The following is an 18,267-nucleotide window of genomic DNA, read 5'->3' as shown; positions in this document are numbered from 1 at the left end:
AGGGCCTCCTGAGATCAAGAAAAGGACAAAACCCAATCACAAAGCAAGCAATGTTTCTCAAAGTAAGTCAGAATCAATGGGCAGGAGACCCAGAAACCTGAAAATCTGCATTTTAATAGTCCTGCAGGTGATTCATATTCATACTCATTCATTCATATTCCCTCTCTCTCTCTCTCTCTCTCTCTCTCTCTCTCTCTCTCTCTCTCTCTCTCTCTCTCTCTCTCTCTCTTCTTTTGCAGGAGATTCTTATGCACTCTGAAGGCCTGCACCTAAAAGAAATGTACAGAAAAGAGATGAAATTAATCTTGAATGTTCTATTTTGGGATTCAGACGGAGTTGACTAATGAAATTTCATTAGAAAGTCTGACTGAATTCTCATTGAAGGTGTGGAACTCTGAGAGCTGTCATAAGCCTACTGGAGGGTATATAAATTGGAGCCATCAGTGGAGAGCAAAGTGGAGGTACCCAGTAAAGCTGAAGATGCATATTCTCTAGGCTTATGAGCCAGGGAAACACTTTCAAATGTGTCCAATATGTTTACTGCAGTGTTCTGTGATCAAAGGGAGATCCATTTCCATGGAATATGAGCTTTCCTTAATTGGAAGGATTCTCTCTAAGAAAAAGTATAAAACTTTATAAATATTGAAGAACAAATTTATTTAGAACAGGAGAAGAAACTACAGTAAATTTCTGGATTAAGTTAAGATAAAACCTACCATGCAGAACTTGATTAAAACATTCCCAGAGCTGATGAATAATGCTGATACTATTTGTTACATATGCCCCAAAATATCCCCCAAAGTATCAAAGGGTAACAATAAGGACATTTCACTCCCGTTCCTCATTCAGGGCCCTTCACAGAACTCCATGAATCAGAGAGAGGCTGGTAGGCATGCTATAGATGGCAAATCTTCACGTTTCAGGGGGAGCAATTCAAGGATTGTTTAATCACTGAACAAAATGGACCAGTGTATTGACTCTGAAACCAGACTGCTAGTGTTACTTGGTGCAAGCAATGAAAACTCTCTGAGCTTTAGTTTCTCCTAACCCTGGGAGTGGTGTTTCTATCCCTACTGGAGAGGGCTATTGTGATGATTAAATGTTTTAATACATAAAGTGTTCCTGTGACATAATGGGCATTCTATAACACACTAGTCATCATTATTGCTAACAGGGTAAGATATTCATTTTAGAAACATCACTCTTGCTGCTGTTTAGAATGTGATGAATCTAAAAAGAAAAGTGTGAATCTAACATTGAAAACAAAACTAAACAAGAAGATACAACTTGATATAAAACAATTTAGATACAGATACAATATAGATCTAGATACAGGTGGTGATTTGAACTGAGCACCAGAACCATGAATGCTATAGTAAACTTATATATATATATATATATTTAAATTAACCATTGCTAATTTTCAGATTCACCCACTGATTTCCCTTTTCTTTACCATATTACTAGGTTGTAGTCCCCACTTACAAAATAACCCTTAGGCTTAAAGAAGTAGGGTAAAAGAAGTCAAGATTCCCACTCTCTGGAACTCAATCCCCATTCCTTAAAGCATATCATCCTGTGGGATGGGGGAGAGAAGGGAGAATGAAGGCAAGACAGAAAAATAGCCCGAGAAGAAAGTGAACCAATTCATTGCTATGTTTGATCACTTGGAAAGAGTAGGTGTAGTTAAAAACCAGGTTTGCACTGGGATACACCTCAACATAGGGAACAGACCTTGTTTTCCAGATTTCAAAACCAACTCACCAAAGACATACTTATTTTTTGTTAAAAGCCGTCATTCCAAAGACAATAAGTTTACATTTTTCTTTTCTCAAGGTTCAAGAAGTGTTCAAGATATTTTCTAGTCTGTCTTGAGAACGGTTGTACAATCCTTTATTTATTTTTATTTATTTTGTGGTACTGGAGATCAAACCCTGGGTACTCTGTCACTGAGCTATATCCCACATTTCCTATTTTTATTTTGAGACAGGGTTTCACTAAGTTGCCAAGGCTGGCCGTGAAGTTAAGATCCTCCTGCCTCAGCCTCCTGGGTTGCTGGGATTATAGACATGTACCACCACGATCTGCTGTACGATCCTTTTAAGTCATTCGTCCTCCTTACAACTTTAAAAAAAATTTTTTTTTTACTTGTAGACGAATACAATACCTTTATTTTATTTATTTTTATGTGGTGCCGAGGATCAAACCCAGTGCCTCATATGTGCTAGGTAAGCACTCTACCATGGAGCTATAACCCCAGCCCCTGACAACTTTTCCTGTTCATCTTCAGACAGGAAATTTTCTTACATTCCATCTGGTAAAATTCTGATCCTTCTAAAAAATTCAGCTCAATTATCTCCTTCTATAGACTACCACTCCACTCATCACATCCATCTATGTGTACTGGTTTATTTTGCAGTGATCTCTTTTCTTGCCAATCTCCCTCTCTAGACCATAAGCTTTTTCATGGAAGGGATCACTGTTTAATTTACACCTTGAAACGCTATGTAGCATGATAGTTTAGTGCATAGAGTCAGGACTTCTGGACTTAAATCTTGTATCATCGAACAGGTCATTTATTCTTTCTATCTCTAAATTCTCTTATCTGTAAAATGGATATAACAGTGGCAACTTTAAGTAACTAGCTCTCACACTTCTACCTTTTATTGTTAAACAAGATAAAAATGCTTTCATGAACTTCACTGAGTTATGGGGAAAGTTTTTTTTTGGTATAAATTCAGAATACAGCTGACTATATGAAAGGGTCATTATTTTCAGATGAAACAAATGCAGATAACTGTGTTGGAAAAAAGGGCGACCGACTCCAAGATGCTGGCAGGCAACGCTTGTGAATCCTCCATTCTCTCTCCATCATCTTCACCCCTCATGCCTCCTCTGACTCCTGTATTCAAGGTCTCTTTAGTTCCTCTTAACTATTTCCTGGCATAGGACTACCTTCTCCCGAAAGCCATCTCTGGTATCACAGCTTAGATTTTGAAGGCACCTGATCACCCTTTTCTGTAATTGTCTGTTTAGATGTCTGATAGCACCCAACTGTGATTTGTTCAGGGACAGCCTCGGATTTTCCTCTGTGCTCAGAACCCAGGAACGACTGACACCCTCAGGTTCCTACTCTCAACAATTAAGTCTTCTTCCGGCTGCATTCCCTCTGCATCAGTCACCCCCCTGCCTCTCAGGTGTTCTCAGTTCTCCCTGAAAACTTTAGGAATGACACTCTCAAGGTTTCACCCCCGCTGCACCCCCTGCTTTTCCCTGGGAAAACGCCTACAACCGGGTTCTGCCTTAGCCCAGTCCCACCTCGACTCCTGACCCCGCCCCCCACCTCCGCTCCGCCTCCTTAGCTCGAGGACACCGGGACGCTCGCTCCTGTCAGTCTCCTCGTAGCGTGATGACACGCGACGTTGGCGTGGTGACGTAGGGCCAGTGGGAGCACGTGTGGCCGCGCGGCCGAGGGGTGTGCTTTTACTGCTAGTTTGCGGCAGCGGGTCGCGCGGTCTGCTCGGGCGCGTGGTTTGGTTTTGGCATTTGCCGAGTGTTCAGGTCTTTTTTTCCGTGTTGGGAAGTAGGAAGCGGAGTCGTTCTGGGTGGAGCTGGAGGCCTGCAGCGCCTGAGGACAGGGCTGCGGCCGTGAACAGGGGAGCAGCTGAAAAGGAGGGCCCTTGCAGGCAGTTCCGAACCCGCTGGGGCCCGGGCTGGTCCCGCGGTGACCCGGGGCGGCCGCGCCATGCTCTTGGCCCGTTGTCTGCTTCGAGCCCTGCGCTCCTGCTCCACTGCTCCCTGCCCCAGGCACAGACCTTCCTCCAGACTGAGCGTGCGGGACGCTCTTGGGTCCCATAACGCGAGTGGGGAGCGCGTTAAGGTCCAGGTGGGTGTGTGGAAAGGGGTTTTTTCTTTCTTTCTTTTAGGGACTTAGGTGGCACATCCACATCTAGCTTTACTTTGTGTTGTTGGGTCAGACAGAACGACCAGCAGAGAAAAGTTAGAAAGCATAGGTATAGTGGGAGTTCAGACCTCTCTTAGTCCTCCGGATACCTACCGTTAACTTTTTGCAAAACTGCTCTGGTGATTGTGAAGTTAGTTTTCAAGATACCAGGGCATGACCTGCAAAACTTGTTAATCATTCAGAAAAGTGTAAGTGAACAGGGCCCTTTTCTTCATCTTATAATATCCGGGGTGGTTGTCTTGCTCTAGCCGTTTGAGGGCAAAAATTGCCTTACCCGATTTGATATTCACATGACTGACAGTAAATACCCGTTCCACTAAACCAGGACTTTGATTCAGCTTTTAGCCACCTTAGTGCTTAAAATTGGGCCTCCGTGTAATTTATGTTTAATAAATTAGGAGAAAGAATGGAATGTTTGAAAGAATTCTGGAGTGAAGCTGTGTAAGTTTAAATCTCTCCTAAGTAACTTGTTAATTATGGGCGTGTCACTTAAGCACTCTAAACATAAATTTCTTTTTATGAAAACATATAATAGTCTCTACTTCATGGAATCCTGAAAATTGAGATAATGGGTATAAGAAATTAGAAGAGAAGCCCTTAGTCAATAAATGTTAGCCACTATTATTTCCTATCCTCCTTAAAGGAGCAGGTTAAGCAAGGTAGTTGACCCTTTCTCATTGGATTACTGAAACACACTGATAATTGTTATTTTGGTGTCTTCATATATCCTTGCTGTTTAGTGTTACGATCTGCTTTTGTATACATTTATGTGGGTTTCATATCCTTCCCATGATCCAATTCAAAAACTTTACTTGCATTTATCTGTTAATTTGGGATGCATAAATGATACCTTTTGTGTGCTAGTCAAAAGAAAAGTCAAAGATGGAAAGAACAGAATTTAATGCTTTCCATCTAATATGGAAGATAACAACCACTTGTGGCTCTGAGCACTTGAAATGTGATGAGCCAGAACTGAGATGTGTTGTAAGAATAAAATGCATGATAATTTTAGGAAAAAAAATTTTAGTTATTGTTAAACCTTTATTTTTGTGTGCAGTGCTGAGAATTGAACCCAGTGCCTCACACATGCTAGACAAGTGCTCTACACTAAACCACAACCCCAGCCCCAATATACATAATAATTGTGAAGAGCAAAAAAGAATGCAGTCTCTCCATCTCTTTCTCATGTATGTCTATATCCATTTGGGGTTCATGTTTTTTGTTTATTTGTTTTCAGTACTGAGAATTGAACCCAGGGCCTCACACATGCTAGGCAGGCACTCTACCACTGATACACCAGCCCTTTTTTAAAAAGTTTTGAGACAGGATGTCTTTAAGTTGCCCAGGTTGACCTTGAACTTGTGATCCTCCTGCATCAGCCTCTTGAGTAGTTGGGATTACAGACATGTGCCACCGTGTTTGGCTTCAATATATTTTAATATCAATTTCATGTTGATAGTATTTTAGGCATAACTGGTTAATAAGATATATTATTAATTTCATCTGTTTCTTTTTAATGTGACCCTAAAAAACTTGAAAATCACTAATGTAGCTCACATTATATTTCCATTGGACAGCCCTAGTCCTCAGCAGTGTGATTATTATTAATGATCTATATAAGAAGCTCTGAGAAACATGGAATTCCTCCTATGAGGAGGTCAAGGAAGACTTCTTATATGGGGTGACATTTCAGCTGAGTCCTGAAGGATATATTCCCCAGATAATCTAGGATGGAGTGGAAATTGCACAAGGATGTGTCCCCCAAGCAGAGGAACTGGGGATGGGTGGAAATAGCATTCCAGAAAAGCTTATTGATAAGAACATAAACTTGAAGTAATAACTGTATTTGAATCCCAACAGTACTAGTTGGTACCTATGACCTGAACTCATTTCTTAATGTCTCTAAATGTTTCTTCATTTTAAAAAGGTTAATTCTAACCACATCATTTACTTCTTGTGAGAATAAGTAACATAATATTTATAAAGCATAATATTTATAAAGAACTTGGCACATTACAAAGTGCTTAATGAATGTTAACAAGTACTAACAACAAGTAAAAATGAGAGAGTGGTGCTTCAGAAATTATTGTTGATTGAGCATGACCAAAAAGCAGGTGCCTTTGGGGGAGTGTGATGAGGCAAAGTACCTTGTGCATGAGTCTGAAACAAGTTACACTTCATTCTATGGAGTCCTCACAAAGATCAAGGGCTTTCTAATCAAATAGACTTGGGTTCAAGTCTAACCGTTACCGCTGTCTTTAACAAGTTGCTTAACTTCTCTGAGCCTCAGTTTCTTTGCTTGTAAAATAGTTATGATAAACCTTAGAGTTAATTATGTGAAGGAAATGAGATGCTATATGAAGGTAGTACAACATTTTCAGAATCTCAGCTGTGTACCTGACAATATACTCTAAAATAAGTAAGCATGTTTTTTTCCCTTAAAGCTTTATGGATATGCAAGTAAGAGATAGGAGCTTTAACAGCATCTGTAGATTATAGCCAGACACAGAAAATGATCAATAGTTTTGCTATGTAGGCTAATCTCTTGCTTTTCTCAAGCATGAATGTTGACCGGTATTCATTTACTTTATAGTTATGAGACACTCCCCAATTGTTTGGTGTCTACTAGAAGATTAGTTATTCCCTCTTAACTCCTATACTAGTTAAATTTAATTTGGGTGTATTTGAGAGAGCTGTTTTAGTGTTACTGGCCTACTTGAAAGCATCTCTCTTGTACAAATTAAGACTGTCTTTGAAAGTTTGTGTATTACTTAATATGTGTTCATTATGAGATATTTTTGGGTATCTTTTTTTGTGTGATACTTTGTGAAAGAATCAAAATCCTGTAAAGATATTTCTAGTCTATATTACATAATCTAGAATTAGATATAAGGAAAAAGGTGCCAAGATATAAACCCTGTTATTTGTCATTGTCATTAGAAAAGCCAATATTAAGGAGATTGGTTATGCAAATTACACTCATCAACTTGATGAATATTCGGCAAATGTTGAAAATTATGAGTTTCATTAACAAAATAGAACAAAAGGTGGAATGCCAAAGGGTGTATCTCCTTGTGATAAAAACCATTTAAGATTATGTGTGCATATTGGTAAACAGAAAGCAGTTCGTTTTATGCAGCTGATAATGTTAAGGCAAGATTGTACATTTTTTTTCTTTCATTTAGCTTTTTTTGTATGTATAATGAAAATATAAAGTGTTTATGTATTTTAAGCTCACATTTAGAAATCTTTCTCTAATTTAGGGATGGGTTCGATCTATCCGATCCCAGAAGGAAGTCTTGTTCCTGCATGTAAATGATGGGTCATCTTTGGAAAGCCTTCAGATTGTTGCAGATTCAAGCTTTGACAGTGGGTAAGCTGTTGTTGTCGTTTTGAGTTCTTTGACTTTCTTTCTTCTTCTGCAGTGTTCCCCACCTCCCTAATTCACTGATCACTTATCTTCAGTCTTCCTTCTCTTTTGGCAGCTCCCCTAAGCTGTTCTGCTCCTTTTTACATTCAGGCTCTTATTCATGTTGCCATTCCTGCCTGATACAACCTCTTCCTCACCTGTCTTTCCAGTTCCAGTTTAAGCATCATCTGATGTTCCCATCCCTTGACTGTGGTAGATGACCCTCCTCTGTGGTCGCATAGATCCTGTACCCAGCTCTGTCATGAAATATATTATATTGGATGATAATCAACTATATTATTACTGGACTGCTTCTTCGAATAAGGACTCCTTGAAATTAGGAATGGTTTTTCATTCATTTTTGCCTTCTGGCAAAGTAACCAATTATTGCTTATTGGATAAATGGAAGAAATTTTTATGTTTTGTTATCAGATGTTAAAAGTAACGCCTTTTTTTCCCCCCTAGTACTAGGGCCTACTACCACTGAGCTACATCCCCAACATCCATACATCCATACATCCATATATATATAATATATACATATATGTGTGTGTGTGTGTGTGTGTATATATATATATATTTTTTTTTTTTTTTTTTTTTTGGTACTAGGGCTTAAACTCCAGGGAGCTTTACCACTGAGCTACATCCCCTATCCTTCTTATTTTTTATTGTGAGACAGAGTCTTGCTTAGTTGTTGAGGGTCTCACTAAGTTGCTAAGACTTGCCTTGAACTTGTGATCCTCCTGCCTTAGCCTCCTGAGTCACTGGAATTATAGGCATGCACCACTCTGCCTGGCTTATCCCAGACCTGTTTATTTATTTATTTTTATTTTGAGGTAAGATCTAGCTAAGTTGCCTGGGCTGGCCTTGAATTTGCAATCTTCCTGCATCAGCTTCCCCAATAACTTGGATTACAGGCATTTGTCATAGGAGCCAACAAGACTAACACCATTTTTATGTTAGGGTATAAGTTGTGAAGAATAGAATATTATACTAATTTGTTAAAATAAGACTGCTTTGCTATTCCAAGTATGGTTAGGATTAATGCTTTTCACATATTGAATAGGTTCATGGGTCTGAGACTCTTTGGTCAACTGAGCAGAAAAACAAAATTGTTCTGATGTAAAAAGTTTGTAGTTTTTCTGATAATGTCTATCAGTGTACCAATTATATGGGTATGTCAAATGGTATCTAAAATTTTAGAGATTCCAGAGGATGATTACCCACCTCTTTGAGGTATTCTTAAGGGTACCCAGGAGAAAATTCATCATGTCAGTTAGTGCATATTTTAAGTCAGAGCATCTTGAAACACTGAAGTTTTGATGAAAGATTTATCAGGTTTTCTCTCCTTGATATAGTAGTAGACAATCTTACTTATATGAATTATATAAGAATAAATTTTAAAAGGAAACAATGATTTTGCTGAGAAATTAGGAAAAACATTTTATTCACAATAACCTCAAAAAGTAAAATACTTTGGAATTGATCTAACCAAGGAGATGGAAGATCTCTACAATGAAAACTATAGAACACTGAAGAAAGAAATTGAAGAAGATCTTAGAAGGTGAAAAGACCTCTCATGTTCTTGGATAGGCAGAATTAATATTGTCCAAATGGCCAAAAGCAATATACAGATTCAGTGAAATCGCCATCAAAATACCAATAACATTCTTCACATAACTAGAAAAAACAGTCCTAAATTCATTTGGAAGAATGAGACCTATTGTATCCACAGCAATCCTGAGCAAGAAGAGCTATATAGGAAGCATCACAATATTGGATCTCAAATCATATTACAGAGCTACAGTAACAAAAACTACATGGTATTGGCATCAAAATAGACATGAACCCAAATGTGGTGGCACACACCTGTAATCCCAGCAATTCAGGAGGCCAAGACAGGAGGATCACAAGTTTGAGGCCAGCCTCAGCAACTTAGTGAGGCCTTTAGCAACTTAGGGAGACCCTGTCTCAAAATAAATTTTAAAAGGAACTATAGTTCAGTGACATGACATCCCAGGGTTAAATTCCTAGTACAAAAAAAAAAAAAAAAAAGATAGGAAGACCAGTGGAATAAAAGTACAGAGGCAAATCCACATACTTAACAGCCATCTGATACTTGACAAAGGTGCCAAAAATATATGTTGGAGAAAAGATAGGCTTTTTAACAAATGGTGCTTGGAAAGCTGGGTATCTATATGTAGAAGTATATAAATAGATCTCTCTCTCTCTCACCCTACACAAAAGTCAAATCAAAGTGAACCAAAGACCTAGGAATTAGCCCAGAAACTCTGCAGCTGCTAGGAAAAAACATAGGGTCAACACTATCATATTGGTACAGGTATTGACTTCCTGAACAAGACCCCTGAAGCTCACGAAATAAAACCAAGAACCAATAAGTGGGATGCCATCAAATTAAAAGGCTTCTGCACACCAAAGGAAACAATTAAGAACCTGAAGAGAGAGCCTACAGAATGGGAGAAAAATATCTGCCTGCTGCTCCTTTGATAGGAGAGTAATAGCCAAAATATATAAAGAACCCCAAAACAAATAATCCAATAAATAAATGGGCAAAGAATTAAACAGATATTTCTCAAGTAAAAACAAAGATGAATGACAAATATATGAAAAAATGTTCATCTCTAGCAGTCAGAGAAATGCAAATCAAAACTACACAAACATTCCATCTCTAATCAGAATTACAATTATTGAGACTATAAAGAATAATAAATGCTGGTGAGGATGTGGGAGGAAAGGTATACTCATATATTGTTGGTAGGACTGTAAATTAGCACAACCACTCTGGAAAGCAGTTTGGAGATTCCTTGAAAAACTGGAAATGGAACCACCATGTGCTCAGCTATTCCACTCCTTGTTATTTATCCCAAACTAAAATCATCATACTTTAGTGATGTAGCTTCTTAAATGTTTATAGCAACATAATTTGCAGTAGCCAAATTATGGAATCAGCAGATGCCTGTCGGTAGATAAATTTAAAAAATGTAATACATACATACATACACAATGAGTTTTCTCAGCCATAAAGAAGAATAAAATTATGGCCTTTTTTGGTAAATGGATGGAATTGAAGAACATCATGCTAAGTGAAAATGCCAGACTCAAAAAATCAAGGGCCAAATGTTTTCTCTCATATGTGGAAGCTAGAGCAAAATAAGAAAAAGAAGGAGGCTGGGGTTGTAGCTCTGTGGTAGAGTGCTTGCCTGGCATGTGCGAGGCTCTAGGTTCGATTCTATTTTAGTCAGCTTTTTAGCTGCTATGACTAAATGATCTGACCAATAAAATTATAGAGGAGGAATAGTTTTTTTGAGGGCTCACGGTTTCAGAGGTCTTAATCCATAGAAGGCCAGCTCCATTCCTTGGGGCTCTAGGTGAGGCAGAACATCTTGGTGGATGATCCTGGCAGAGGGAAGCAGCTTACATCATCAGGAAGCAGAGAAACTCCACTCTACAGATACAAAATATATATCCAAGAGCCGCAAAATATATACCCAAATATATACCCGTGCCTAAATTCCATTCTCCTCTAGCCACATCCTACCACTTCAGTTAATCCCATCAGGGATGAATTCACTGAGTTAGAACTCTTACAACCCAATCACTTCTCCCCTGAACCTTCCTGCATTTTCTCACATGTGAGCTTTTGGGGGACATCTCACATCCAAACCATAACAAATCCTCAGCACCACATAAAAATAAATAAATAAAATAAAGATTTTGTGTCTATCTATAACTAAAAATATTTAAAAAAAAAAAAAGGAGAAGGGGGCAGGGACGGGCTCTCAGAAAGATATAGGGAAGATAAGTGGAGTAGAAGATGAAGATTGAGAAGGAAGGAGAAGGGATAGGAAAGAGGTAATGCAGAATGATTTTAACAAAATCACACGTGCATATATAAATATACCATAGGGAATTTCATCTTCGTGTGTGTGTGGAAAGCACTGATCAAGGATGGATAATGGAGAAGCAAAGGGAAGATTTTAAAAAATAAATTTTAAAAAGAAATAGTAAAGGCATATATTAAGTGTAGCAAGCAAACAAAACTGGGGAATCTCCTGATACATTTTTTGATACAGTTTATTGTATTACTTTATTATAATTTTTTAATAGTCTATTAAAGAAGGCACTTTCCATATTTATTGTAATTATGAAATGTTAGAACTAGAATAAATACATAACCACTTAGATCACCCCCCCTTCTTAATAGATAATTCTTAAAGCAAATGAGTATACATCACTTTCTCTAAGAATCATACAATCAGTTTACGGAAAAACTTGCACTAGAATATAGACTTATTACCCAGAAGATAGTCTGTATATGCTCAGACTATCAGCTGGGTAAATTTAAATGAATAAATAAGTAAACTTAAAAATACGTTGTAGAAATAGTACATGTACTTAATCTTATCATTTCAGAAATAGTTTCATGTACGTTTTACCTGACTTTCCCAAGGATAACGTGTTATTATAACATGTTATCAAAATCAGGGAATTATCAACAGAACTACAGACCTGATTCTGCTTTCATTGGACCTTACATATAATCTATAATATGTTAAAAAGTATTTTGGCCAATTTATTTTTAGATAAGGATAATCATATAGCTCCTTTGTTTTGTTTTGTTTGCGGTGCTGGGGATCGAACCCAGGGCCTTGTGCTTGCAAGGCAAGCACCATACCAGCTGAGCTATCTCCCCAGCCCTTATATAGTTCCTTAATTCCAAATACCTCTATGCAAATCCTTAACTCTATTTGTTCCCATAAAATGTATGGAAATCATTTTCATAATTTGGGTATGCAACAGAGCTTCCATAGATTCTGAAGATTCTTTAAGTCAATTGAGGGTAAATTCTTATATTATTAAGTATTTTAATGTTCTAATAGCAGGATTTGTATTAAGACAAAAGTTATATTTAATAGCAAGATTTTTATTAAAAGTTATATATAATAATATCCTGTTTATTTTGGTTAATCTAGAGTATTGACTTTTGGGAGTTCTGTGGAAGTACTAGGGCAGCTGATAAAAAGTCCTTCCAAAAGACAAAATGTGGAACTGAAGGCAGAAAAAATTGAAGTTATTGGAAATTGTGATGCCAAGGTATGCTTATTGATACTTTCATTCAGACTATTTAGGCTTAATTTAAAGTATTAACAGTCTGTTTTAAGTGTGATTATTGGGAAAATGGTACTTAGAACATTTTTCATTTGTGCTTCCCTGATAATTGAAACAGGGAATAATCTGTAGAGATAGTAGCAAAATTGTTACAGAGATGACTTAGTCTATCAGTGGGGGCTAAGTATTAATCTGTGCATCTCTAGTGCCTGTCACAATTGGATCTCACAGCTTTTATAAGCACCCCCAGTCATCCACAATGCAGATCCATGCTAAGGTTAAGAAGTCCAGTTCTTCAGTGGCATTAGTTGTTCAAATGTGACACAGGTAGAAAACATTCCCATTTATCACAGAAAGTTCTATTGAATGGTGCTGATCTGGAGTGTTGTAATGCTTGGGCTGCGTAGAGACAAGAAGTTTTATGTTAAGGCATATTTATATCTGTTTTTCCAAGACTCTTGATAATAGCTTTATAAGCCTGATAAAGAGGTTAGAGGGAATACATTTACAATGATGGAGAAAATAAGGCTCACCCTGGTGAAATTTGTGGCACATATGAAATTTATATTCTAGCCATTTGACTCCTCTCTGTCTTTGCCATAATTATCTTCAAATATTAATGTGCAAAAAAAATGAGATTTTAAGGAAATTGTATCATTTAAATTCATTTTTGGTACCTTAGAAAAATAGGAAAAATTAAATGTAAGGAAATAAGAAAGAAAATGGGCTAATTTTCTTTTAAAATGTCATTCTGAATAATTTTTCAAGAAATTTTCATTGACATAAAATTGAGAATCAAATTTTGAGATTTCTGGAAAATAGATTGTGAAATAATTTGGAAATCAAGAGGAATAAAGAAGGTAACTATTTTTGTTTTTGCTTTCTTGGAGGGATCTATGATTATTAAAAATTTGCCATGTATTTTATTATTCTTAAGTTGTTTTCCCTTATATTCTGTTGATGTTGGTACCTTCTCCTTCCCTTGTTTTTCTTTCTTTATTTTTTTTTTTTAATCACCAAGTGTTTTATTAAACAATTATTAGGAGCAGAAATCTATGCCATTTAATTACTTTACATTACTAATGCTGGTTTTTAATTGTTTTTCTTTGGATATGAGAATTTGTACTTGAAAAAATATAGGCTTTATTGAATAAGATGTATCTGAATTGTATAAAGTGTTTTTTATGCATGGCATACAAATGAGTTTGTTTTAAACATAAATAAAATTAACAGTAGCTTATGTTTCTAGTCAGATGTACTTGTGGAAAGGAATTATAATTTATTCAAAAAATTATCTAGGAATTCCCCATTAATATCTAATTTTTTCCTTCCTCTTTTTTTTTTTTTTTTTTTTTTTTGTGGTGCTGGGGATTGAACCCAGGGCTTTGTGCTTGCAAGGCAAGCACTCTACCAACTGAGCCATTTCCCCAGCCCAATATCTAATTCAAATAATGAGATAAGACATTTTGTTTATATATAAATTTAATTTCAAGCCTTATTAAGTACTTTGATAGGAAGACAAACTCTATAATATTGTCAGATTTTCTGTATCAGATTCTTTGCATATGAATGGCAAACTTTTATTTTAGCAAAATGAAGGTTAGCCATTTAGGGGACTGGGGATGTGGCTCAGTGGTAGAGCACTTGCCTAGCATGTGTAAGGCACTGGGTTTGATCCTCAGCACCACATATAAATAAAAGAATAAAAGTCTATTAACATCTAAAAAGTATTTTTAAAAAATAAATAATGGTATTGTGCCCACTTAATACAACAACAACAAAAAAATGATTAATGATTTAATGGCTTCTCTCAGTCTATAAAGTTTACAAAGTAAAGCTTCTAGTCAAGGTATGATTTTGTAAACTCCTTACTTAGAAATAACTAATTTTGTGTCATTAAGCTAACTAACCTTTTTCAATAAACAAAGATTAATAACATATCTAACCACTTGGGAATACCTAGTTATCAATACAATTCAGATTGAGATAGGGTAGTTTCCTTTTTGGGTAATCATATTTCTAAATTTTTTCTGATTTGTCATTTGTATATCACACAATCACAGGTTGGACAGCACCAAAACAAACTTATCAGAATGATGAACACTCACCTATTTGATACAGATATTGCCATGTTAGGGTTTCATTGGCATAACTGTATTTTTTGTTAACTAAATCAGTCTCTTTAAGGAACTATCTATTCAAAATAATCCAGGGTATGAAACAACTGCCAAGGAAACAAACATTGGTTTCTTATAATTACATGATGAAAAAAAATTGAGAAATGAACATTTCCCTTTTAAAAGAACATGGACTACAATTAGTATTTTATGCTTTCTTCTAGGACTTCAAATTAAGACTATTCATAAAATAAAAATTATACTTTTATAAGCACTAAAATCTGTCAAGTAGAATGGTAACAACAGCTTTTTTCTTAGTCTCTCAATATAAATAATTAATCAATAATTTTCTTCCTACTCTGCAAACCAAGTTAATGCAATTGATTTTAGATTTGGCACTTTATTTTATTTTATGTTTTAAGAATCACTCAAACATATACAACACTTATACTTTTTGAGAATTATAGGAATATGAAAAAAATTTAAATTATTGCACTTTTTACCTTTAGAGAGTTCTAAAGACATAAAAAGATGTTTTTTTTTAATCAATGTAAGAATAATAATGTATAGAAAAAGAGATTTTTAGTATGCAAGCAAATAATTGTGCTTCAGACTGGAATCACTTTGGAATTGTTATTTTTCCTCTAATTATAACCAGGAAAGAAAGCAGTTTTGTGAACTAAAATACCATCCTAGTACCTTGAGATAATTCCTTTCTGTATGATGAAACCTAGCAGTTCCCCCATAGTCCCAGCTCTTTGGGGGAGTTGAGATCTGTCACTACTCTTCTTCTGGTAGGTGTAGTGAAATCTTGGGGAAAGGGAACTCGTGAATGGAGGGCACACATCTCCTCGGAGGCAGTTGTCTTTGGGCAGTTTTCTTCTCAGGGCCAAATTAGTTGGTGTCTGTCTGTTGATAAGGACGAAACTTGTCATAAAAATTAAAAATTAAAAATACAAAATAATTTGTTGAAATCTAATTTTCCTACCACATGCAAGAGGAGCAGTTGTTAAAGTAAACAAAGCAATCTGTAAATAGTCTCTGCAGTCTGTCTGTCTCTCCTTACATTCTAATGATAAACCTCAGAAAATTGCCAGCTGCATTTTCCAGGACGGTTAATGACCATAGCAGACAAGGTTACTGGTGCACTGTGCTGCGGTCAGAGCTCCCCCCTTCTTCCCCTCTTCAGTTCAGTGTCATTTAAAGTATGCAGACATTAGGGATTCTGAACCCCCAACAATCTGAGATCTGTTCTTGTGGCTACATTTTCATCTTGGCAAGTATGGTACTTGTTCCTGTATGACATAAAAATAAGTATGTGTACCAGACCTGAAAAGATTAGACAAGATCAAAGCAGTATGCCAGTGTAACTCTTTTTACTTTTCCATTATCTTTCTTTTGAACCTTTGTTTTCTTTGTGTGATTTTAAAATTGAACTCCAGCTGCATGTGCATAATGATAAAAAACATAATCTTTAATATCTATAATATTCTGAACTCCCGTGTGCCAAACCATGGATTGTTTTGCATAATTATATGCTTAATCTCTCTATTTGTAAGAAGTCACAGACAGCTAGTGGGTAGAACCTTAGTAAATAATAGATGAGCCTCATATATTAATTAATTTAGCTAATAAGTACTAATGCTGACTTCAAACCCACATCTCTCTGAATCTATCTTGCCATTCAACTAGCTGGTAAAAATTATGTGGAGCCAGGCACAGTGTGGCATGCCTGTAATCCCAGTGACTCGAGAGGCTGAGGCAGGAGGATCACGAGTTCAAAGCCAGCCTCAGCAAAAGTGAGGCACTAAGCAATTCAGTGAGACCCTGTCTCTAATTAAAATACAAAATAGGGCTGGGAAGGTGGCTCAGTGGAGTGCCCCTTAGTTCAATCCCCCATATCAAAAAAAAAAAAAAAATTATGTGGGCTATAATTACTGTTACATTAAGAAATAAGAAGGAAAGCATCTTATTTGCTTTGAAGCACTACTATTTAAGAAATGCTCTGGAAACTGATTTTATAAAACAGGTTTTTTGGGAGGGTTTTTTTTAGTTTCTAATTTTTTTCCTCATTTATTGGCAGGCATTCCCTATCAAATATAAAGAGAGGCATCCTCTGGAGTACCTGAGACAATATCCTCACCTTAGGTGTAGGACTAATGCTCTGGGTTCTATATTAAGGATTCGCAGTGAAGCCACAGCTGCTATTCATTCCTTCTTTAAGGTAAGGTGCCCTGCTTCAGGTATACTTTCTTGTGAAGAAGTTGAATAATTGTAACCCTGGAGCATTTTCCTGAAAGTTCTGTTAGTTGTTCTTTCCAAGTACCTTTATTTGGTACAGGATCAGATTCCACAGGTGTGCATATATGTGTTTGTGTAGTGTAATAGCTTATTGAGGAATAAATGCTGTAAATATGTAAAGTGTACAATCTGATAGATTTTGACATATATGTACTTGTGAAATCTTCACAACCAAGTTGATGAGCATATCCATGACTTTGAAAGTTTTTATGTCTGTAACATCCTTATTTCTTCTTCATTTTCAAATGATACTTTTTCTATAGAACAGAATTCTATGTTGACAGGTTTTTTTCCTTTAAGTACTTTAAGGTTGCCATGGTACTGTCTTCTCCTTTGCATTGCTTCCAGTGAGAAATCTGATGTCAACCTTATCTTTATTCCTCTGTGCATTACTTGTCTTCTTTTCTTTGACTGACTTTAAGATTTTTTTCTTTATCACTGATGTTTTGGTCAGCTTTTTTGCTGCTGTGACCAAAAAACCCGACAAGAAAAATTTTAGAGGAGGAAAAGTTTATTTGGGGTTCACAGTTTCAGAGGTCTCAGTCCATAGATGGCCAACTCCATTGCTCTGTGCCAGAGGTGAGGCAGGACATTGTGGCAGAAGAGTGTGGCAGAGGAAAGCAGCTCAGGACGGGGCAGTCAGGAAGCAGAGAGCTTTACTCACCAGGGACAAAATAATATACCCCAAAGCCTGCCCCCTCCCTTCCATGTCCTGTCTCCTCCAGCCACCACCCTACCTGCCTATGGTTACCACCCCATTAATTCATTCAAGTGAATTAATGCACTGATTAGGTTAAGGCTTTCTTAGCCCAAACTAAACTTTGTTGTATTGTCTCACACATGAGCTTTTAGGAGACACCTCATATATAAACCATAACAACTGAATTTTATCAGTTTGTGATGTGCCTTGATGCAGTTTTCTTTGCTTCTCATTTAGGGTTTGTTGAATTTCCTGGGTCCTTGGTTTATCATTTTCATAAAGTTGTTTTGTTGTTGTTTTTTTTTTTTTTAGCAGTATTACTACAAATATTTTTTCTGTTATTTTCCTCCTTTGGAAACTGAAATTATCCATATATTAGGGCATTGATACTACCCATAGCCCACTGGCCCACTGGTATACTTTTCTTTTCTTAAAATTCTTTTTCTCGTGTTTATTTCTTTTGGATGTTTTTCCTCCCTTTCTATCACTATATCTTTAAATTTAGCAGTCTTTTTTCCTGCAGTGCAACATTGTTGTAATTTGTTGTTAATCCTATCCAGTGTATTTTTTCATCTGAAACATTATACATTTTGTATCTAGATGTTCATTTTGAGCTATTTTTTAATATCTTTCTTGTCTACTTAAC

At 36.5% G+C, this 18,267-nt stretch overlaps 1 protein-coding gene across 3 annotated transcripts in view; it reads left to right on the top strand.

Annotated features, from left to right (window-relative positions):
• The first annotated feature begins 3,436 nt into the window (after positions 1-3,436).
• The window catches only part of NARS2 (asparaginyl-tRNA synthetase 2, mitochondrial), a 157,531-nt gene continuing 142,700 nt past the window's right edge, over positions 3,437-18,267 (top strand). For all 3 annotated transcript variants that reach the window (XM_079105097.1, XM_079105098.1, XM_079105096.1), the window contains exons 1-4: positions 3,437-3,886; positions 7,228-7,337; positions 12,368-12,488; positions 16,704-16,844. In XM_079105097.1, coding sequence (XP_078961223.1) covers positions 3,746-3,886; positions 7,228-7,337; positions 12,368-12,488; positions 16,704-16,844 — 513 coding nt within the window. In that variant the 5' untranslated portion in view covers positions 3,437-3,745. The remainder of the gene's footprint in view (positions 3,887-7,227; positions 7,338-12,367; positions 12,489-16,703; positions 16,845-18,267) is intronic.

The sequence above is a fragment of the Sciurus vulgaris genome, assembly GCF_902686455.1.
Source record: "Sciurus vulgaris genome assembly, chromosome: 11".
Classification (NCBI taxonomy): domain Eukaryota; kingdom Metazoa; phylum Chordata; class Mammalia; order Rodentia; family Sciuridae; genus Sciurus; species Sciurus vulgaris.
The sequence above is the reverse complement of the archived record's forward strand: the minus strand, read 5'-3'. Positions and strand labels throughout refer to the sequence as shown.